The sequence below is a fragment of the Sinocyclocheilus grahami genome, unplaced genomic scaffold (assembly GCF_001515645.1).
Source record: "Sinocyclocheilus grahami isolate Dianchi unplaced genomic scaffold, SAMN03320097.WGS_v1.1 scaffold362.1, whole genome shotgun sequence".
Classification (NCBI taxonomy): Eukaryota; Metazoa; Chordata; class Actinopteri; order Cypriniformes; family Cyprinidae; genus Sinocyclocheilus; species Sinocyclocheilus grahami.
In genome coordinates, this window is record NW_015505541.1 from 1,238,125 (window position 1) to 1,262,452 (window position 24,328).

A 24,328-nucleotide genomic window follows, 5' to 3' on the forward strand; every position below is an offset into this window, starting at 1 on the left:
GCTTTACATGCAGTTCACAAACAGCTGTCAAAGCATCTGACATTAGAAACTGCGCTTGTAACTACCCTTATAAAAATAACCATAACACCACAGATACCAAAATACCAGTTAATTTGTTAATACAGTTATTACTACTACTGGAAAAAAAATTATAAAATAGTATGTTTTATAATAGGCTACCGAACAATGTTTTATTGTAGTCACAATAACTGTAGTATCTATGGTATTTGGTACAATTTTATGTACCCTGGCCTTTCATCTGGCCGTCATTAAACTGCTGTACATGATGTTCTTCATTAAAATAAAAATAAGATAAAATCTACAAAATGTTTATTTTTATAATATCATTGTTGTGTATTTTCTTTTCGTTAGTGGCACAGATAGTTGTCAAATTACTTGTGTAAGTGTTTGTAATTTCCAACATTATTAAAGTACAGCCAATTTAATTTTAATTCATTTTTTTAATAAAAATTTGTTTTGTTTTATTTTATTTATTAATTTTAAAGGGAATTGTGTTATACTACTGTATTTGTGATGAGTATTTAGCAATACATAGTTAGTCATTATTATTAAACATTTATTATTTTTTCTTAATTTATAGTATACATCGAAAACTTGCCCAAATGTAATTTATTAAATTATGCAAATAGTACAAAAAATATATAAAATAATTTATATATAAATATTACATGCTCGATCAGCTTTCACTTTTATGTAAAACACTACGATACTGTTTCTTTATCTTTTTTAGATATGGTTAAGTCCAAGTTATTTATAAAATAAAATAAAAATCTGTTTGAATGAGACCTTTTCATATTTTGTATGTGGAACTTCTGTCATAATAAACATTGCATAATCATATTTGAAGTTTTTTTTTGTTTTTTTTTTAAGATATACAACTTTGTACAGAGTACACAACATTTGTCAACAATATGTACAATGTCATCTGAACATACAGAACAAAAGAAAAAAAAAGAGAAAGAAAAAAATAAAAATTGGAAAAAAAAAACAAAAAAAAAACATGAGGGTAAGATATTAATTTATATTTCAGTTAGAGTATACAAATTAAAGTCATTACAAATTGAAGTTGTTCTTCTCGCTTTCTTATTTACAGAGGATGAAATAGTATTAAGATACATTTTAAATTCTTTCAAACAAACAAGAAAAATTGGTTTGTTGTTGGTAAATTTACACTTATGGATATAAAATTTGCCAAGAAAATAAATTAAATTTATAACAAAACAAGCTTTGTTTTTTTTAGAATCAGAATCAAAGTGTCCAACATATCTGAAGGTTTTGAAGCTCTTGTAGTCGAACATTTCTACGTCATGCTGCCGGAAGTTCCGGCGGAGCAGGACGGAAGTAGGTACGTGGCTGCTTCAGCTGACATTCTGCACGATGGCGACAGAGGTTCAGAGCGGCGACCTCAACAGTGCAAATTCAAGCCGGCTCGAAGTTTCTATCGACGGTTTGACTTTGAGCCCGGATTCCGAGGGCGAACAGGAGCAGGCCGAGGTGTCCGCTGGCCAGAGCGCTGGAAACCCTGAGCTGAGCGGCGATGTGGAGGAGGGCGAAGCTGCCAGCAGCGCTACTATCGAGAGGAAATGGGGCTTTTCTTTAGTCGAGCTCTACGGGCTGGCGCTCAGATTCTTTAAAGGTATTTTATGTCACTGTACACACGTACAGACATTGACTGAACACAAACACGCATTAGCATGGTCATCTCTATATTACAGTTTGATCTTGCAGTGTTGTTTCGATTTAGTTAGGTCGCCGTTTTCTTATTAGAGTCCTGTCTTTTTCACTTATCGGTGTTTGGTGAAAAGTTCTGCTTATACAGGTCTTGTAGTTCACTTCAGTCGCAGTGTTCAGGGTTAAGCACCTCTAGAGGAACTGCCCCAACCGGTGACAACACCACTGTCTGTGTCTGTGTCTGTGTCATGTGCCTGACTGATGACTTTTAAGTCAAAGGGTCTCTATATGAAAGATTGCATAAATGTTCAAAATAGACTTGTGAACCACTAGTGCTGTACTCCGTATGTCTCTTTGACAGCAAAACCAGCACTGTAGATTTTGTTCAATAAAATATTTAGTCCTTTCCGCAAGTCTACACCCTCTTAAACAATATGTTTGTGTCCATCAGCTCTATAGTCTTAAGTGCTGCAGCTCTCTAATTAATGCACAAATAATGTACCAGTCAAGATGTTTCAGATACCAGCTGAGGGTTAATGTGTCCTATGTGTCTAGTTTGTGATGTTCAAAATATGTGCACAAAAAAACTCAACACCATTTACAGAAAAATCATGATCATCTTTTCATGGCGTTGACATTAGTGACACTGGCAAATTTGCATTAGATGGCATTCTAAACTGGGACTGGGCTTTGTGAGTTGCTGTAAAATATGTCTCTTTGACAGCAAAACCAGCACTGTAGATTTTGTTCAATAAAATATTTAGTCCTTTCCGCAAGTCTACACCCTCTTAAACAATATGTTTGTGTCCATCAGCTCTATAGTCTTAAGTGCTGCAGCTCTCTAATTAATGCACAAATAATGTACCAGTCAAGATGTTTCAGATACCAGCTGAGGGTTAATGTGTCCTATGTGTCTAGTTTGTGATGTTCAAAATATATGTGCACAAAAAAACTCAACACCATTTACAGAAAAATCATGATCATCTTTTCATGGCGTTGACATTAGTGACACTGGCAAATTTGCATTAGATGGCATTCTAAACTGGGACTGGGCTTTGTGAGTTGCTGTAAACCGAAGAATTAATTCAATCATCATTTTGAAATAATATAATTATAGAACAAAAACAATCAAAATGAAACATTTGCTAAACAAAGGTGCATCTCGTTTGACCATTAACCCACTAATTCAGGGCTTACGTCAAGTAAATATTTAGCATCAGAGTGGTTTGGCTGACAAAAAAAGTTTGAAAATCCCTTTTCTAATGTAATGAGAGCCTGTTGCAATTTTGAATCCACATTTTTGCAATGTTTTCCCTCAGAGAAAGATGGGAAAGCCTTCCACCCGACCTATGAGGATAAACTCCGTCTGGTAGCCCTCCATAAGCAAGTGTTGCTGGGGCCTTACAACCCAGATGCTTCCCCTGAGGTGGGATTCTTCGATGTGCTGGGAAATGACCGCAGGTAAGCATTGATTTGATCTTTGACCTTGCTGTGCTTCCCTGCTGTTGGAGTCACATAAGCAATTTTTATGTGTGTGTATATATATATACACAAAATATATATATATATTTTTTTATCTTTTAGCTCTAGTAAAGTGTTGTCCTTGAGCTCATATATATCATAATGTGTGTGTAAATACAGTGTTTAAATGCTATTCATACTTATCCTATAGATACTATTAAGCTGTTGTTGTGTACGCGCTTTTTTTTAATGTGAATTCTTTTTTTTTTAGTCTGAGATGTTTAGGGGTTTTGTTGTGGATATACAGATGGGGAAGTGCAATAACAATTGTAACTTTTTCAGAAAGGAATGGGCATCTTTGGGCAACATGGAGAAGGAGGAGGCTATGCTGGAGTTTGTAAAGCTGTTGAACAAATGTTGCAGTTTATTTGCACCTTTCATCGCGTCACACAAGATTGAAAAGGAGGAGCAAGAGAGAAAGAGGTCAGACTTGCAGATAAAGATGATTGATTTTTCCTTCTTTATCTTCTCACTTTGTTAGTGTCACACACTTTTAAATTAGATTTATTTACTGTTTTACCCATTAACCAATTGGATCTCTTTAGATACAGACTTTCAGAGAGGTCCACCATGCCAACATAAAATAAATTTGGGCTCCAGTAAAGAATTCGTCTTCATAAATAAATAAATAACCTGAACACTCTCCGTAAACTCACAGATGTCTCTTATGTTGTGTATGGTGTCTTGTTTTTCCTGAGAAGGAGGGAGGAAGAGGAACGGCGGCGTAGAGAGGAAGAGGAGCGTGAGCGACTGCGGCAGGAGGAGGAGAGACGCAGACGTGAGGAAGAGGAGAGGCTGAGGAGAGAAGAGGAGGAGAGAAGACAAGTTGAGGAGGAACGACTCCGTGTAGAGCAACAGAAGTGAGTGACACCTGTTGAATTATTCCAGATCTAAAGTAAAACAGGATCGTTTGAAAATGTCTGTTGAAAGACTCAAGGCTGGAATATGCCACATGACTTTTGTGCAGATATTTTTTTTCAGCATCAGACTGGTTCTGTCCAGTCAGTGGATATTGTCTATTATATACGATATTGTCGACTCCGTGTAGAGCAACAGAAGTGAGTGACACCTGTTGAATTATTCCAGATCTAAAGTAAAACAGGATCGTTTGAAAATGTCTGTTGAAAGACTCAAGGCTGGAATATGCCACATGACTTTTGTCCAGATATTTTTTTTCAGCATCAGACTGGTTCTGTCCAGTCAGTGGATATTGTCTATTATATACGATATTGTTAATTCCAAGTCATTTAAAAAATGAAATAAAAAATATGACCTTTTCATATTTTGTATATGGAACGTCTGTAATAATAAACATTGCATAATAATATTTCAAGGTTTCATTACCCTCATAGGTTGGGTAATATTTTAGTTTTTTTCTGAACGATCTGGTAGTGTGTGTGATTCTCAGTTGTTTAGTATATGATGCCCAGTTTTTCTCTGTAACCATATACAAAATCAACAAGCATATGTTGCCTAGTGTTTTAAGATTTGTTCAGATTTTTAAAAATTATATAGGGTATTCAAGCCTTTTGTAGTAGAGCCCAGGGTTGGGCCGATACCAACTTTTTGGCTTCGGTAAAATGCCAGTCTCTTTGATACTAAATCGATATCTTGGGCAACAAATAAATGTCCTTGAATGACTGATGAAATTAAACTAGGACTGTCAACACTTTCAATAATTTAAAATGAATTTGCAAACTCATGACACGTGAAAATGCGAACGAAAGACTCAAGGCTGGAATATGCCACATGACTTTTGTGCAGATATTTTTTTTCAGCATCAGACTGGTTCTGTCCAGTCAGTGGATATTGTCTATTATATACGATATTGTTCATTTAAAAAATGAAATAAAAAATATGACCTTTTCATATTTTGTATATGGAACGTCTGTAATAATAAACATTGCATAATAATATTTCAAGGTTTCATTACCCTCATAGGTTGGGTAATATTTTAGTTTTTTTCTGAACGATCTGGTAGTGTGTGTGATTCTCAGTTGTTTAGTATATGATGCCCAGTTTTTCTCTGTAACCATATACAAAATCAACAAGCATATGTTGCCTAGTGTTTTAAGATTTGTTCAGATTTTTTAAAATTATATAGGGTATTCAAGCCTTTTGTAGTAGAGCCCAGGGTTGGGCCGATACCAACTTTTTGGCTTCGGTAAAATGCCAGTCTCTTTGATACTAAATCGATATCTTGGGCAACAAATAAATGTCCTTGAATGACTGATGAAATTAAACTAGGACTGTCAACACTTTCAATAATTTCAAATGAATTTGCAAACTCATGACACGTGAAAATGCGAATGTCTTTAGCCCCACCTAGAATAATTTTTCAACCACGTGAAATAGTGGGTTGTTATTTCAGCTGTCATACACATTATTTTAAATTAATGTCTAATTAAAAAGGATGAAAAAGCTTGTTGTTTGTACTTGTTTAGTACTGGTACACTATGCAATCCTAGTGAGTTGAGCCTCATGCTTGATTGTGCACATAATGAATTTTTCTCACTCTCTCTGGTGTGTTAGGCAGCAGATCATGGCTGCATTGAATGCGCAGACAGCGGTGCAGTTCCAGCAGTATGCAGCGCAGCAGTACCCAGACAGTCCCGAGCAGCAGCTCATCCTCATTCGACAGCTGCAGGAGCAGCACTATCAGCAGTACATGCAGCAGCTGTATCAGGTGCAGCTCGCTCAGCAGCAGGTGAGAGCCTATGATTCATTTTCCCAGTCTCACCCATGTCTGCAATGCCTTTGTGATGCATGACTACTTTTTGAAAAACTACAATACTGTTAAAAAATTTAGAGCCGTTACAATTTTTTTATTTTTAGAAGAAATAAATAATTTTATTAGGCAAGGAATATGATTTCTATTACTATTTCTATTTCAAATTAATGCTGTCCTTCTAATAGTCAAAGAATCCTGAAAAATCACTGTTTCTGACAAAATATTAAGCACCACAACTTTTTTCAACATTGATATTAATAAGAAATGTTTCTTGAGCAGCAAATTATCAAATATTATAATGATTTCTGAAGGATCATGTGACATTGAAGACTGGAGTGATGGCTGCTGAAAATTCATCTTTCCCATCACAGGAATAAATTGCATTTTAAAATGTATTAAAATGTAGAATTAAAAATGATATTTCGCAATATTACTGTTTTTACTTCTATGCTAGAGACTTTCTTCAAAAACATTTCTTACTGACCCCAGTCTTTTGAATGGTAGTGTATATGTGCTCAACTTTATTCAATATGGAAAGGTTTTCCTCTCCTTTTTCATAGTTGATAAGCCTGTTCATATTGCTATGCACCATTATGTAATTGTCACATTTTATTATTCAGATTCAGAACAGACCAGCATGCAACCCACAAGTTAATAATGACCGGTATAAAGAACACAACTGCAGTGGTAGGATTTGGTTTGCAGGTGTGCAGTAACCAAGTAGATTATTGAATGTGTTTTACACGCCTGTCATTGAAAGAAAACTGGTTTTATTGTCATGTAATGGACTTTGACTCACTGATGCAATACATTTTTTATTTCTGTGTACATTTCCCTGGGTGCTGCCGTGTTCATTTAATTCACATCTTGGTCCAGCTTGTAAATTTCCATCTGAGCTTCTAGGCTTGACTAATTGTGTTTTAATTGATCATTGATCAAAGAAGGAGGCTGGTTTTTCCAAGTTCTGTAATGTAATTTAGCATAATTCTGGCCTTTTTTTTGTTACAATTGTGTGATGCCAATGTTTTCACTGTTCTCTCCAGGCTGCCCTGCAGAAACAGCAGGAGGATGCTATAGTGCTGTCTACATTAGAGGCCAGTGAGGTGTCCGCGCCTTCTGCTGGAGAGGAGGCTCCCACACTGAACGGCCAGGCAGAGTCCACTACTGACAGCTTAGAACGAGAGCCGGACCTGGAGCCTGCAGACGAGGTCACTGAGAATGGACCCACAGGTGAGTTTGTGTATTTCTACCACTTCAATAACCTGCTGTTAATGTCAACTTAAAATCAAACAAACACAATTTTCTCTCGGTTTCCCATTGAGAAAAAAAGCCTACTGTACCAGATATATATCCATATTAATCTATCAAATTAAGTTAAATCGAGATCTGAATATAGAGGTTGTGAATTGAAATTAGGGCTGCACGATTATGACTAAAATCATAATTGTCGATTATTCCCTTAAAATTGTAATTGCGGTTATTAATTAAGATTATCACAATTTACATTGAGTGATGTTTATACCATTGTTTAATGCAACTGCATGCCGTATTTTTATATGAAATTAAACAAGCTGAAAACACTAACTGAAAAACTTTTAGTGCTTTTCTATAGTATTAAGCCTCAAATGTCAACTATACATCGGATTGGTTTCTTCTTTAAATTATAAAAAAGTTAAAATATGAATGGTATTATAATGTTATACTAAAACTAAATTTAAAATAATGGGGAAAAACCCTTAAGATAACGTGTAGAAAGAAAAAAAAAGCATTTTAAGTACGCAGAATAACATAAGTGGACTTTGAACAATTAATTGCCGCTTTGAACAATTGCGTAATTGTGGCATCCATAATTGTAATCGCGATTAGAAATTCGATTAATTGTGCAGCCCTAATTGAAATCAAATCAAGTGAAATCGAGTTGAATTTAAAAAGACACATTCTCTAATATACCATATTCCTGATTCTCAGACTCTCCCCCTGTAATAGCAGCCCCCTCCATGTGGACCCGGCCACAGATAAAAGACTTTAAAGAGAAGATCCGTCAGGATGTGGACTCTGTGATCACAGTGGGCCGGGGGGAAGTGGTGACCGTCCGGGTTCCCACCCACGAGGAGGGCTCCTATCTCTTCTGGGAGTTTGCCAGTGACTATTATGATATTGGCTTTGGAGTCTTCTTTGAATGGACTGACTCTACTAACGCATCGGTCAGCGTGCATGTCAGCGAGTCTAGTGACGAAGACGAGGATGAAGAAGGTGAGGGCCGAATGTGTTGATTCTTTGCTACCATGTTATCGGCTAATACTGGATATTTAATTTCTTCTATTTTTTCATTTAGATTACTTTTCCCATGTAATGCTCACATTTAAATCTCATTTTCATACTGTACATTATAATGTTTCACTTGTAATATTTAAAACAGTTTTTATTTAAACAATTTGTATAGAATTTTAATATCGGTCATAAAATGAAAATAGTGATTTATTGGTATTAAACAGAATTTTAATGTCAGTGTAGGGCTGGACAATAATTCAATATCAATATAAATCGCGATATAATTTTTTTCAATAACAGTGATATGATTTTTAAACACATTTCCGATATTTCGATATACCAGTGTTTCCCATACATTGATTTATTTCTGGCGTTTGACTTGTTGAATAAACATGAGCACTGTACGTTTCAAAATCAAAACGCGCCACGGGTGCTGTACTTTGGATCAAATAAATGCAGGCTTGGTGAGCAGAAGAGATTTCTTTAAAAAAAACATTAAAAATCTTACTGTTTAAAAACTTTTGATTGGCAGTGTATACATGTCAGCCTATAGTTTGATATAAGGTAAACATTATTTATTTGTGCTGTTTTTTTTTTCTTAAATATTATATAGTTTTATAGGAGGAGATTTCATAGACTTGGAAAATTCATTTTTCAGAAGTTTTTAGGTACTGACATCTGTTGTGGGTGTTCTTGGCAGTTTTTATTAGGCTTTTTTAAAAAATAGTGTTCATATCGATATCGGAATAATACCGTATCAACCAAAATTAAGAAATATATCATGATATACATTTTGGCCATATCGTCCAGCCCTATGTCAGTGCAAATAAATATACAAAATTATCAGTTTTCTTTAAAAAGAAAAGCTCAAGCATTTAGTGCTGTCAAACGATTAATCGTTATTAATCACATCCAAAATAAAAAAATTTGTTTACATAAAATGTGTGTGTACTGTGTATATTTATTATGTATATAAATACACATGCATGTATATATTTTTGAAAAATGTTATGATTATATATTTAATATTTATATATATAAATTATATGAATGTAAATATTTTCAAAGTGTATATACTGTGTATGTGGGTTTATTTATATATACATAATAAATATACACAGTATAAACAAAAAATTATGAAAACAAAAACTTTTTTGTTGGCAATTAATCGCGATTAATCGTTTGACAGCACTACAACTCTTGCAAGTGAAATTAAGCCATAAGTATTGTAGTTTTACTGGTGTAGAGTAAATAATTAATATACTGAAATATGAAAAATTATTTTTTTAGTTGCAGTTGTATAATATATATACTCGTCTTATTACAATTATATAATCCGAGTCAGCTATTGACCTGAAGATTCGAAGACATCACAGAATTCAAATGTAAAATAACTTAGGAATTTCATTTGTAGTGTAAATTGTAATTTTTTATATATTTTGACAAAATAGTTTAGAATTTTAATATCGGCCATTTATTAGATATTGGCCGTAAAATGAAAATAATTACCGGCTTATTGGTAACAGACAGAATTTTAATATCAATACATTTTTTAATTGTGGAAATCATAAGGCTACTTTTGATATAAAATTAAATTGATTTAAAGTTTAGGTAGATTGTTTGAGTGAAGTTTCTGTTGTTACAATTTCTGTAAATATGATTTGTAGATTTAAGTCCTGTTCTCTTTCTCTCAGGTGAAGGCCGGTCGGAGGAGGAGAAAGCCAAGAAAGAGGTTGGGAAACCGCAGGTGGATGAGGTAGTGCCGGTGTACCGGCGGGACTGTCATGAGGAGGTGTATGCTGGGAGTCACCAATATCCTGGCCGTGGTATATACTTGCTCAAGTTTGACAACTCCTACTCGCTCTGGAGGTCTAAAACCGTCTACTACAGAGTATATTACACCAGATAAGCCTGGAGTCAAGACTGTGGGACAGGAATGTGTGTGTGTATGTTAAGAGATAGGATGGAAAGAGAGAGAGAGAGATCAAAAATAAGGAAATTTATGGGATGTCCACTACTGGGGAAGGGACAAAGAAATTTAACATGAGTGAGTGTGTGTTTCGATGTGTATGCAAACTTTGAGTGTGTCTGTCATGCTGTTCGAGTCCAGGAGGAATGGGCCATGTGCTTGGCACCTCTGTTTTGCACTCTTAAAAGATGTACTCTATGATTTTGTGCTTGATATTCTAACTTCAGCCTCCATCTTCTAATGTCATCCAAAGAGGTGCAGGATAAATTAGTGTGTCCTAATTAAAACAACATGTTTAGAAAAACAATGGAGCAAACACTAAGGACACTGGAGTACTTCCTTATTTAGGTGAACACTGAGTAAATCAGCCAATGGAGTGCATTTGTACTCATGTTTTCCTCCTATCAGCACACAGAACTGAAGAGCATCGGCGAGTGTGAGATAAAACTAATGGAAAGGACTTTTCTAACAATGCAAAGGTGGATCTGGAGGCCTTTATGAGAAGAGATTTTGCAGCATTTTCTAAACCGGATGGATTGAGTCTAAAACGTTTAATATTTATTAATCTCTGCGGTAGAGTAGGGTCATGTTTGTGTCTCAAAGTCCTATAACGTTTATCCCATCTCTCCTACGTTCGCTTCTCTGCTTCCACAGAGCCCCAGATTTATTGTCCGTGTTCGGTTTTTGTATTTTCGGCTTGTTTTGCATATGTCGTCAATGCGAGATTTATCAGTATTGACTTTTAATGTGGCACAGCTAGGAGTTTGAAATATTCTTGCCTTTCAGTTAGGTTATTTCTTTGTTGCTTTATGCATGTAGTTACAAACAGCCATGTAAGAACTTCAAACTTAATGTATATTGATTGAACTTTCTACCCGTCACTCTTATACTTAGTTCTCTATGGCAGAAATAACAAGCATCTCATTGTCATTATATTAATAAGGAAGTGTTTGTACAGCTGATTGAGACTAACTATCAAAAGCTGCATTTGAGTTGCTGATTAACTTTTTCTGTTATTTATTGGACTGTTCAGTGCATTGAAGATTATTACAGTGAAGTTCCTGAGGATTTGCAGACTTCTTTTCTTCAAAAATATCTGCTCTAGCCACTCTGGATTCATCACTGGCTGTATCGTTGAGTGAAATGTGTCGCGTTCATGATTGTATGTCAAAGACGCCTGTGTAATGCAGGTCACTGCTATCCAACTGTGATCAAACATCGTCCATAGATGCAGATGCAGATGCTGTTACACTGTGTTCACATGATGAATAAAGCAGTGTGTTGGAGAGCTGTGATGATTCAGTGTTCATAGAGACCGTCGTGCTAAAGCTGTCCAAAGACCACATTAATGTCACATGTACAGTCGATTGATTACAAAAGTTTCTGTGGTTATTTTTTCCATGTATTTTTCTTTTTCAATTTTTGTAATGCTGACTTCAGGCCTTTGTATAGTGAAAGTGTAATGTTTGGCATGGTACTAAAAGTACAGCTTTTGGGGAAAAGACAATGAGCAATAGGGTATCTGATCTGAAAATTGTCTTCGTATTTAAAGTGGAAACTCCAGTGATTTTCTGACCATAAAGGCATGAAGAAGTGTTTTTGTATTGGTTTCGCTAGTGATCTGATCTGGATGCATTCGAGGACGAGTATCCTGAAGCGTATATTTGATTAAACTTGCGTTTCTCTGTATGTACCTTCTGATACCCTTCTAGTCATGTGCATGTTTTACATACTCGGATGATGTGTTACAGTACCCGCTCACTTGATTCTTGAGAAATGGGGTAAAACGTGCTCTACTTGTTTGTGCAACTTTTTTTTAATAGCAACATTTCCATTGAAACTCCTATTACTAAAATGTTTTAGCACAAATGTGCCCTTTCACTTAATTTTGTAAAAATAAATTTCACTCACAAATTTTAAAAGCACCTAACCTCACACTGTTTTATATAGATAAAATGTATCTTATTTATTTAATCATATCTATTACACAAATTTTAATTAGTTTATTTTTGGCCTGACAATTCAATAGATGGTTATTTAGATTTTTTAATGCTTTTAGCCCATATTGACAGATAGGCTTACAGGAAAGAAAACCACATTTTGTGAAATAAATACATATAATACGCAGTACATTTCACCCAAATAAAAGTCAGCATCATAAAAAAAAAAAATCCTTGATATATAAGAATTTTCCCCCAGTACTCATCAATCAGTACATTTCGTTATGTTCATTAATGAATCTGCATTTATAAACCGGCTATTATAGTGATAGCTTGGCGCAGTTTGTGACTCGTCACTGTAGTGCTGTCAGCCATAGGTCATGATTTCTCAATGCAAAAGGAAGTTTCAGCAGGCTCAATGTTAACAGGAAAATGAGCACTATCACTCCCATCCAAAAATGCAGTCTGGTTCCATTGCCACAACAAACAATAGTCCACTTCCTTAACACTTCAGCAGAACACAAAAAACTTATCTGATCCTTCCTGGCACTTTGGGGTTTGTTTTTGAGAGCATACTACACTTGCAGCCACAAGACGGAGCTACAGTGTAGATATGAAACACCAGCTTTTGTTCCTTTCACAAGCAAAGTAGACAGGTTATATACATTGACTGTTTATTTGATTTTTATTTCAACAGGATCTACACCAGTAGATTAAAATAATGAACCGTGAATAGTTTTCTGATTCCAAACGAATTTAGTACTGTAAATAAACGACTTCATACTTACACTACTGTACTATTGAACTGTAGTTCTGAAGTGCTGTAAATGTTAAAGGATATGAATTGTCTGTTTATATCTTGATATTTACCGTTTATTTTAGCACTTTGTTTTATTAAAACATATTTTAACTTATTTTTTAAGTCATACCGAACATACTGATTATTGTCTTTAAACACACAGATAATCTTTTCTTTTACATGTTTTATTTGTTTGTTTTTTTCTTTTGAAAATGCTTGAAATTAAAAATCTCTTATGTAATATTTAGAATCAAATCTGTTTAATGTACTTTGTAAGACTGCCAACATTTTTTCTGACATTGAATAAAATAACCATGGTATTTAAAATATAAATACTAATAAAAAGAAACATTACTCAGTATTATTAAAATGCCCTGTAGATACCTGAAAATGCAATAAAGAGCCTCGAAGTCCGTGAGAACCATAGGATCCATCCCGGGTTTTCCACGCAGCAGACGCTAAAGGCAGGTAACCTCTCCCTCACAGCGCCGATCCAGTGGATTCGCCAATCCAGTTCCAGTTCCTACAGGTGTTTGGGAAGCATCTCCGTGTTTTCCATATACTTTCGACTCGCTGCTTTCAAACTCATGTTCCCCGATGCTCCCGAACACCAGCGGCAAAAACGTCCCAAACTGCTTCTGCATCTTTCAAAAAATTATGGCGGGACCTTTTGGAAGCAGAACTTCTCACGGCGACTTCTGGGATACATCGTTTGGATTTTAACTCCCTTCAACCCGATGCTCAACTCAGATTTAAACACGATTTAAAATGCCGTTCCCCGAGAGAACCGTTGAGCCTGAGCTGGTGAGCAGGTTGAGAGCGAGCGCTGGCTCGGAGAAGAGCTTCACGACGCCGGACGGTCGCACAGTGCGCAAACCTGTTTTGTTCTCTTCTTTGGAAGAAGTGTGTTGCCATACGCTCACCAGCATCCTACATCAACTGTCCGACCTATCGCGGCATGCCAGTGACATATTCCTGGGAATTGAGACTCAGGCTGTGTTGATCACGCAAAGGACATCAACTATTCAAGTGCGTTTGGAGAGATTGCAGCTCACCGTGTGCAAGTTTGATCCCAAAACCATTCAAATACGTAAGTTTAAAGGCTCAATCTCGTATTTGTTGCCTACTTTAGTGTTTATACTTTTATGAACAAGTCAATAACAAACATATAGCAGCTCATCAGTTAATAATGAACATAAAACTTGATTCATATCATATACAGTATGTCGATATTTCAGGATTTGTTAAGCTCTGAAGCAAAGTATGTTTGTTAATGACTTATTGATGAAAGTTAGAAGCTGTTACGCGATTATTGATTATGAAGAACATGTATATCTATCTTATAGCAGCCATTGAATGCTAAATGTGAGTTTGAAAGGCTGCACTCAGAATGAACTATGGATTGGGTCCGCAAGACAAAAGGCTGGTGTGAATGTTATGGGACAAGCACATGGTGTTATGTTGGTGTAATGATTTGAGGTGAAGAGAACGTGATAGATCTGCTTTAACGTACCATCTGCGCCCACCGACACCCCTACAGCAGAAACCCTCTAGTGCATAGATATATAGGTAAGAAATATGCTTTCATTCAGCAAGAATGCATCAAATTGATCAAAAGTGATAGTAAGGATATTAATAACAATGTTACAAAAGATTTGTATTTCAAATACATGTTGTTCTTCTGAGCTTTCTATTCATCAAAGTATCCAGAAAACAATTTAAAATATAAAGCAGAACAACTGTTTTTAACATTGATAATAATAAGAAATGCATTGAGCACCAAGTCGGCATATTAGAATGATTTCTGAAGGATCATGTAGGCTAACACTGAAGACAAGAGTATTGATGCTGAAAATTCAGCTTTAAATAAAAAAAAATATATATTTTACATTTCACAATATTGCTGTTTTCAGCAAATAAATGAGCATACATTTTTTCTTCAGAAGCATAAATCTTCCCAAGCCCAAACGTTTGAATGGTAGCGTATATATTCATGGAGAAGTGCAGTATACATGAGCAAACTGACCATTTTGCTACTTTTTTTGCTGTTATACAACAGGTTTTATATAAGTTATACGGTAACACTTTATTTTAAGGTGTCCTTGTTACACGTTACATGTACGTACTATTATAATAACAATTAATTATGCATAATTGCATGCAAGGAAGTAACCCTAAGCCAAACCCTAATCCTAAAACTAACCATATAGTAAGTACATGTAGTTAATTAATATTGTATATATGTATAGTGTAAACTGGTATGTTACCATCCACTGTCTAATAGAAGAGGGTTGTGTTCAGTGGTACTACAAATGCTGCAAATAACACGAGCCACCAGTGAAGGCCAATAAAGGCTCCCACAGGGAGAGCTCTTCTTTGGATGTCCTGCTCTTAAGACAATACCATGTAACAGGATGTATGACTTAAGACATTCTCATGGCAATCTCAAACATTTTACAATTTGCTGAACTGTTTGAGAATATGTATGAATGCATACAATCTCATTTAAAAAAAATTTAATGATCAACTTAGATCAACAATTAGAGTTAGATTTAGGAGTGGGGTTAGGGGTGGACCTTCATGGTGACATTTTACCTACAGTATGTTTTTGTGCATGTCAGATGGTACAAATTTATATGAATTCTGTTGCCTCATACTTCTTGCAAATTTGAGACAGATGTTTCCAAATGAGTATCAGGTCTTGTGTGAGAATTTGTCACCACACCTATGTTCAGGTTGCATTTTTTGTGTGTGTAAATATAAGGTCGTAGTTTTTAAAAGGCTCTAAATACTGAATTATATGATCTTTTAAGTACACCCCTGATAGGGAAGAAAAAGAAGATGAGTTAATAGCATTAGAAAGGCTTGTTTACGTTCTCTGCTCCTCAGTTTGTTTATAGTGCCAGATTTGGTTAACCTGAATTGATTAATTTCTTGTTCTTTGTGTCTTAATGTCTTGGTTATCCTGCTAATAGTTTCAGATGGGCAGGAGTTAGACTTTGACTCATTACTACTGTTTGTCAGTGCTTAACCATACCAGGGACTGTCATGTTGGGCTGGTTTGTGACTTCAGGTTAATCAGAAATGTGCTATTGTTTTCATATACTTTAGGCCAAAGCTGATATAGGACTGGACCAGCTTTGTAATCCTTATATATTTAAGTAAAACATATGACATTTTAAAGCTGCAGTCCGTAACTTTTGGCGCTCTAGCGGTTAATAAACAGAACTGCGTGCGTCTTGCGGAAGAACATTGTAGCCGGAGCTACTTCTCTCTGTTTATGTCTATGGCGAATCACGCAGGTACTGGGCTACTCCGCAGCGGTACCTACCCGAACCAGTCTAAATTCTCCGAATATAAACACTTATTATAGGTGTACCGTAGTGATTCAAGACAAGCCAAAAACACGGTTTGGAAAATGGCTTCATGGTGTACTCGCTTATTATATACATTTTGTAAATTTTGAACACAAAAAAGTTACGGACTGCAGCTTTAAATGAAGGACATTTTTTGTTAAAGGGGTCATATGACGTTGCTAAAAAATAATTAAATTTGTGTATTTGGTGTAATGAAATGTGTTTATGCGGTTTAAGGTTCAAAAAACACATTATTTTCCACATACTGTACATTATTGTTTCTCCTCTATGCACCGCCTTTCTGAAACGCGTCGATTTTTACAAAGCATCGTTCTGAAAGCAAGGTGTGCTCTGATTGGCCAGCTATCCAGTGCGTTGTGATTGGCCGAATGCCTCAAGCGTGTGAAGAGACAATAAAACAATAAAGCCCATTATAAACGAGGCATTTGTTGCACCCAGGGGACATAATTACAGATTATAATGACTAATACTGTCTTTTTACGTGTTGCATTGCATCGCGCCGCGTAAACATAAAACCATGTCTGCGTTTGTGATCGGAGAAACGACAAACAACAAGCGCTTACTCTACACTGCTCAAAACTCACATTTGAATCATCAGTGGCAAATTATTTAAATATGAAAACATACTTACAGGCTGTGAGTCAGAACAGCCTGCATTGTAGGCTACTCTCCCAGGTTCAGGAAACAGTCCTCCGTAAAATGCGTTGCACACACACAAATATTTGGTTTGAACTGTTCTGGAACAGTGTTGTAAATACAACTTAACCACTGATTTCTAGTTTTGGAAGGCCAAACAATGTATTTTCGCTTTCACAACAAAACACACAGCGTCTCCACTAAGGTTGTGACGGTGAGGAAATTTTCCCACTGGTTAATTGTTGTGTGAAAACACGAATAATACCAGTATCACCGTGGGGGCAGGGGCGTTTCCTCTTTTCCTTGCTTTCCTTCACTTTTAAATAGCTTGTAAAAGCGGCGTGCGCATTTTACTTTCACTTTCAAATAGCGGCAATTCGGCGTAAAGCAATTTTTCCCTCTTTTCCTCGCTTTCCGTCGCTTTTAAATAGCTTAAAACTTTTTTTTCCGAATTAGCGTCAATTGCTTGAATGCAACAACAAAATACAACGTCAACCTCACTTTAGCCTATATATAAAACATAGAACTTTTATTAACAAAACGAATAAAAATACACCATGCTATAGGTCAGGCTATGCCTAATATAAAATAACAAATAACTTACATAAAGTTTAAATAGGTATACAAAACTGGAAATGAGTAAACATGTATAGTTAATAACCAAATAAATAAGAAACGTAGAATGTTTATTAGCAGAACAAATAAGAAAGCTTGGAGGCACAGCATACACCTTGATGTTAGGGATGCACCGAATGTTTGGCAACCGAAATTATTCGGTTAAAATTATTATCAGATAATAAGCGAAAAGACCGAATAAATTGTACCGAACAATGATATGACACGATCAAATAGCAACCAGCACAGAGTGAGAGGCGCACACTCTTTATTATGCAGCACACACGTCAGCAGTGTGGAAGCATTTAAACTGTTGGGGAAAGACAGCACCGACAGCGAGAGACTGTTTAGGACTGCATCGCATGTCTTCAATGAGAAGAGGAAGGGGTGATTGTTGCTGGTTACTGTATGATGATTGAAATCGCGAAATGGCCTTAAACAATTAGTAAATAAACTGCAGAATTTGATGTTTTCTAATGCATTGCATGTATTCTGACAGCACTGTACAAACTCACAGCAGATCTGCTCGTTAGCCAGGGTTCAAAGTCCAAAGCGCGAGGAAAATCTGCGCTGATACAGTCGTCAGTTGCTCAGTCAACTTTTTATGAATTTTTACAAGTCATGTGGCAATGCGATACGTACGACGAATTCGTAATGAGACTCATTTATAAATCTTGCCAACAAAAATAAGCAATGAGATCTTCCTGCGCATTTCCGTCAAAATAAAAGTTGAGAAAAAGCAAGAACTCTTATCAACATTCATAAATGTTAGTATTGTAATTTTACTGTTGTTCTGTAAAATAAAATAAAAAGTAAGACAATAATAATGATAATAACCATTACAACAGCTCTGTTTTAATACATTTATTATAACATTTACACACGTGTTCAAATTAGGATCTGTAATATTTTCTAATGTTTTAAAAGAAATCTCTTCTCAGCAAGGCTGCTTTTAATTGTACAGTAAAAAAAACACAAAAAAACATGCCTGATTCAAGAAGAGGGGTCTGATGGCCAAAAATTATTATTTTACTAACTTATTCACTTTAAGTTAAATTGTGCTTTGTTTGGTATAGTGTCTGCTAGAATGTTATACAGTATACAGTTCAATAATAGTCTGGCTCACAACGTGATTTACAGCCTTCTTTGGAAGATGCAATTCTGTTAGAGTACTAATACATTGTTTTATTACTGTAACACTGTCAGCTTCCAAGCGCATACAAACACACACAATCTCCTTCTGAGCTGTGGAATTTCTGTCAGTCTTCTCTGGATATTTTTAGCATGTGTGTGTCTGCTCCACTCAGGCTTTTTCTAGGTCCGCTGCTTGACTTTGTTTTGCATATGATGGTCTGAAAGGGTGGAGCTGATCACACAAACAGTAGTGCTCTAGTTCACTATCTTATAGTTTATCAGTTAGTAAATGATCACACCAGTGTGTTTAGAGATCAGGAGATTGCTGTGTCCTCTGTTTGTGTATGTTTACACTAGAAACCTCAGAAATTATGACTTTTCCCCCCTGAATTAGAAAGGAAAAGGTATGAATTGTGAGACAAAAATAATTGTATTATTATTATTAGCTGTCAGTATTGGATATTTAATTGTGCTCCTCATTTCCTCTATTTTTACTTTTTGATAAATTTTTTCATCATCTAATGCTCACTTCAAGTTAATCTTTATAATAAAGTAATAACTATAGAATGTAACCTTTAGCAAACTCAAAATTAAAATATTTTTTTTCATACTTTACATGATATCACTTAAAATGATTGATTTTAGTTTTTGTTGTTTTATTTTAAAATTATTTATTTATAGTATATGTAGATAGTGTAGCTGGTCATAACATGAAAATAATTAAATTGTTATTACAGAATTCTCAATATCAATGCATCAATTTAAAAAACATTTTTTTTTGCTTGAGATTTAGGAAACAGTCCAGAAAGAGTACAGTACAGTAGTCAGCCAGTGAACTTAAACCTGCAAAGTCTGATGTCCATTTAAAATGTTTTAGCTGCATTTCTTCCTTTGCTCATCCCTTTGAAATGGGAAATCTACCCGTATAAGTGCTGGGATTTTAAGCTTGCAAAAGCCATGAGGATTAAAGTCAGATAACGTCATGCCTGGACATGTGAAAGTATGATTGACTCTTTCTGCTTGTAAATGGGACATTTTTCCCAGCATGAGGCCCTCTCACATGTGTATGAGGGGCCTTAGGAAAGGGCATTAGTGTCATGATAGTATTTACAACACTGATCTACAGTGTTTTTTTTTTTTTTTGATGATGATGATGATGATGCCTGGCTGATACAGCATCTTAGTGCGCAAAGCCAATGTGTGCAAACAGCCACAGAGCAAATCCTGCTACATTGCTTTATTAGTTCATCCCCACCCAGCACTCCAAAAATGTATCTCTGTTCAGGCACAGCTAGTAAAGCTTGTCCAGAGGGCAAGGTATGATGCAGCCAGAGCACTGAGTTCAAATGAGTACCCAGAATTCCAAAAGGGTAAAAAAGCCTGACAATAAGGCCCCAAATAATCAGTTCTACTGCCTTTCGTTTTGCATTTAAATCTTTATTACAAGCAATCCTGCTGTTCATAAAGAACTTTGTTTTCCTACCTCCATGAGTGCCATCTATTATTGCCTTGTTTATCTACAAGTGCTATTTCCCTTTAAACCTAGCCAAAAAAACCATATGTGTTGACTGTGAAGCACAGTAGACTTTAATAATATGCATTTATGGTGTAATTAATACATTTTCGTGTCAATCCATCCATGTTCATATTTACTGCAAACAATGCGCTGTTTCTTTAATTCTTCGCTTGCAGCACAGCAATAGACTCGGTGCGGAAACAATCTCTGCACTGCTGCAGACGCACCGCTCCTAAACGCACTGTCAGACCGCAACCGTGTGCACGCTTTATTAATCTGTTAACATGAGCGTGGAAAAAATATGCACCACATTCGCACTGCAAACGGAGTAATGTGAACCTGGCATTATGTGTGTGCGCTGTGAGTGTGCATGAGCGCACGGTCTCCAGGACTGCGTGCGAGCGCTGAATGGTTAAACACTGGCGAGAATTACCGTATTGACCCGAATATAAGACTATGTTTTTTTGTTGGAAATACATCTGAAAAAACGCGGTCGTCTTATATTCAGGGTCTAGACTTTGACACGTCAATAATACAGTTAGCCTGATAGGACCAAACTCCCTTTGTGATTTTAAAACGTAAGACAGTACCCAGATTTGAAGACTACAGTAAGATTTAACTTCTACTCTTAATAAGATTTTGGTAGGCTACTATTAGATGGATAGTCCAAATGTCTTAATTCAGATGGGCTACCTGTTTTTTTTTTTATGGTATATCAAAAAGTGTATATTTTTTAAATGTGATTGTTGGTACATTTTACCAGTTTTTACCATGCTTTCAAAACAAAAATTAAAATAGGAAAAATATGCAATATGAAAATAATTGAAGACAAAATGTGTTTTACTGAGAAAAAACAAGATTTGGTTTTTAAAAAGCCTTTTTCCAAAAGGTACATCTGGAAAAAGGGGGGTCGTCTTATAATCAGGGTTTTCTTATATTCGGGCCAATACGGTAAAAAGTAGTGCAATTTATAAACTTTAGTGACGATGTGACACTGCCTCGATTGTGCAAGTGACAATTCCTGTGTCAACTGTGCAGCGTGCAGCTCGCTTATAGTACAGACGCGATGTGGAGATTTGAAGACATTTGCGTATTTTGAGAGAGAGCGCGCGCTGTGATTCACTCACGCTGTTTGTGAAATTACGTCTCACACAAGGTTTTAAAATTACTTTATAAGTTATTTAATGAAGAAATATGAAGGTGAGTACCTCACCTTCAGCATTATAATTATTTTACCCGTGCCGGACAGAGACTGAGACGTCATCAGCTTGAGATCGGCTCACTCACGCTGTTTGTGAAATTACGTCTCACACAAGGTTTTAAAATTACTTTATAATTTTACATTTAATTTAAATGAATTTATAAATCATCAGCTTGAGATCGGCCTTTTTAGAGACCGCCGACCAAACATCCCAACATGATTATCGGCCGATAGTGATCAGTAGCCGATCAATCGGAGCACCCCTAGTTTTTATTTTATATATTTTGCAGTCACTGTAATGTCACTAACAGTATTACATACTGTGATTTTTTGAGAAAAAAACATTGAGATTGGCAATTATGAAAGTAGTGACACTATAGGTTCAGTTGATCTCAGATGAAGTTTAGAAGAAGGAAACTGTTGGAGGGCTATGTTAATTGTTTTGTGTGTGCGTGTGTTTTAACCATATGCCAATTAGATTTTGAGATCAACCCGAGTGGAATTATTGAGGCAAAGTTGCATGATCCTACCTGTAATTGTTTTGTTGTGAAATATTAAGGTGTGTACTGTAGCGTTTTGGTGTCTATGAGAATACTACATGTTTTCCCTCAGTTCGATGCAGTCACGTTCAGCCTTCTGGACATCTGGAGGTTTAGTAAGATGGATTAAAGACGGAGGGAAGATTTTTTCACAATCACACACACATGCAGGAGTGAAGCTGCATAAAGAACAGAATAAGTTGAGTAAGACGGATGAAAGATGTGATTATGTAACAGGTTTTGATGGACTGACAGACTGTCAGTCTTTAATCTTTGATGTTCTGCCATGTGGACAATGACCCCTGGTTTAGAGGCTAGTCGATGGTCTTGTCTGCTTGAACACTTAGTGACACACAGCAATGCAACAAATGATATCTAAATGATAAGTATGTGTTTTTCTAAGTTATGTCATCCATCTCAGAAATGTAATCGGTTGGCATTCCTGTGTACGACTGAAACACAAAATCCATTGGACAGTTTGTTTTCTGTCTCTGCTTTTCAACACCTTTTATTCATACTATCGTTCTGCGGTTGGAAGCTCTCTTGAAGTTTCATGAATGTGTTTCATACCTTTCATATATTGGCTGGTCCAGATGTGTGCATTCATTCAGTGTTTTGTTTTTGAGCCCTTGATGTTCCTCTTGATCTTGCACTTTCAGGTCTCACCAGCCTCTCCTGTCCGAGTGTGCTCTGATCCAGCTTATCTGGCCTTGACTGACCTTTTATTCTCTTTTGAAGCCTTTATTAGGCCGATGATGTATTGTATGTCATGTTTATGGAGTTCAGTGCAGTTTATGGAGTTTATTTCCCATTCTAAAGCCAGCTGGATTACTGGAGGTATTATCATGCTATGAGGACCTTCAGCTGTTTGTAGACTTTTGACTATGTTAAATCCTTGGTTACAGGGATTTACGGGCACTATGGGATTCCAAATACATGAAGAAGCCATGTGCTTTCCATCTCAAAGCTACATTTGCTCATGACTTTTCGAATAGGTCTGTTACTTCATGGTTCATACAACTGTGATTGTCTAGTTTGTTTCGGTGGCCACTTCAGATGGGATCTGGGATGATGTGTGTTAGCTTTGTGCTTTCACCGGCCCACATGCCCAAGCTCTGTCTGTAGGCTCAGGTTTGTTTTTCCATCAGAGGAGCCCTGGGGCAGAGGGCCGCTGTGTCCAGTAACACGCTCATGATGATGGCGATGATAGTGATGAAAGCTGTGTTGTCCTTGTGCTCAGGCCTAATCCAATAGCCATTGTGTTTTCAGAGCATAATGCAGTGGATCAAACAACCCATGTGTTTGCACACACATAGATGTTGGTGTGTGCCCACACATTCATGAATATGGGGGCCCAGGGAAGGTAAACAGATGGAAAGATCCAACTTTTGGGTAGGGATGCATCGATCCGATACTTAGTATCGGTATCGGCTCCGATACTGGCATTATCTGCCAGATCGGTTATCGGTCAGACGAGACCGATCCACATCCGATATTGTGCGTATACTATTCTGTGTTATTGTTAAGCCCCATGAAAGCACAAAAACATTATAAAGCACCCTAAAGTCAAAGTCCAGGTGTTCTGAAGCCGTTCCATAGTTTAATGTGAGGTACAGATTAATATTTAAGTCGTTAAATTCGAGTTCAGCATTCAAACTGCGCGTCGTGTTCAGTTACAACCAGTGTTAATTTCGTTGACGAATAATTTTCGTCATCATTTTCGTCAATAACATTTTTTTCACTGACGACAATGAGATGATAACGAACTAAAACTCTTTTTGAATGACAAAAACTATGACGTAAATATATTGACATTTTCGTCAACGAATAAAAACGAGACGAAAATGTTAGGGAGGGACGATTTGGGAAGAGATTAATTCAGAATTAATCTGCTGCGTAGTTAGATGCGTACATATGAACCGGCAGGACAAAAGCAAACATACACTTGCTGCACATTGCATAAAACGTTCAAAAATGTCAATATGTGGGAGTAAGAAAAGAGCAGACATATGGATAAATATGACGACGCAAGAGAGAACTCAATTCGGTCCGGTTTTCTGAGCGCAGACACTGAAGCATACACACAAGGAAAGCGCGTCTCACAGCGCGCAAGTACTCTTTCGTGCCGCATGAACGGAGAATTAAACACAAAATGATGTTGAATTGTCCGTTTTGACGAGTATTCACGTAAACACAGTTGATTACGTCTTAAGTGAACGTAAAGATCAGGGAAAACGTGTATCAGGAACGAATTAACAAGTTGTAGGAATGAAGCCTTCCCCCGCACTGTCCCGCAGCCCTGCAACCTTCACCTAATTGTTTCAAATATGAAACAATTATCTGGGGAAATGACTACATTTCTATTGCGTTCCATGTTGAAGAACTTT

The 24,328-nt window shown here is 36.3% G+C and overlaps 2 protein-coding genes across 4 annotated transcripts in view; both read left to right on the top strand.

Annotated features, from left to right (window-relative positions):
• Nucleotides 1-1,319: 1,319 nt before the first annotated feature.
• LOC107549117 (Golgi resident protein GCP60-like) lies at nucleotides 1,320-11,778 on the top strand. 3 transcript variants are annotated; one of them, XM_016230088.1, is made up of 8 exons: nucleotides 1,320-1,657; nucleotides 3,012-3,153; nucleotides 3,496-3,636; nucleotides 3,915-4,073; nucleotides 5,746-5,920; nucleotides 6,988-7,174; nucleotides 7,913-8,197; nucleotides 9,910-11,778. In XM_016230088.1, exons 1-8 carry the CDS (start codon nucleotides 1,399-1,401, stop codon nucleotides 10,122-10,124), a joined length of 1,563 nt encoding a protein of 520 aa, XP_016085574.1. In that variant the 5' UTR covers nucleotides 1,320-1,398; the 3' UTR covers nucleotides 10,125-11,778. The 3 variants fall into 3 exon arrangements, with proteins under 3 accessions (XP_016085574.1, XP_016085575.1, XP_016085576.1); XM_016230089.1 differs by having other exon boundaries at nucleotides 7,931-8,197; XM_016230090.1 differs by having other exon boundaries at nucleotides 7,934-8,197.
• A 1,722-nt stretch (nucleotides 11,779-13,500) lies between these two features.
• Nucleotides 13,501-24,328, top strand: part of LOC107549118 (NHS-like protein 1) — a 111,062-nt gene continuing 100,234 nt past the window's right edge. The window contains exon 1 of the mRNA XM_016230091.1: nucleotides 13,501-14,013. Coding sequence (XP_016085577.1) covers nucleotides 13,692-14,013 — 322 coding nt within the window. The 5' untranslated portion in view covers nucleotides 13,501-13,691. The remainder of the gene's footprint in view (nucleotides 14,014-24,328) is intronic.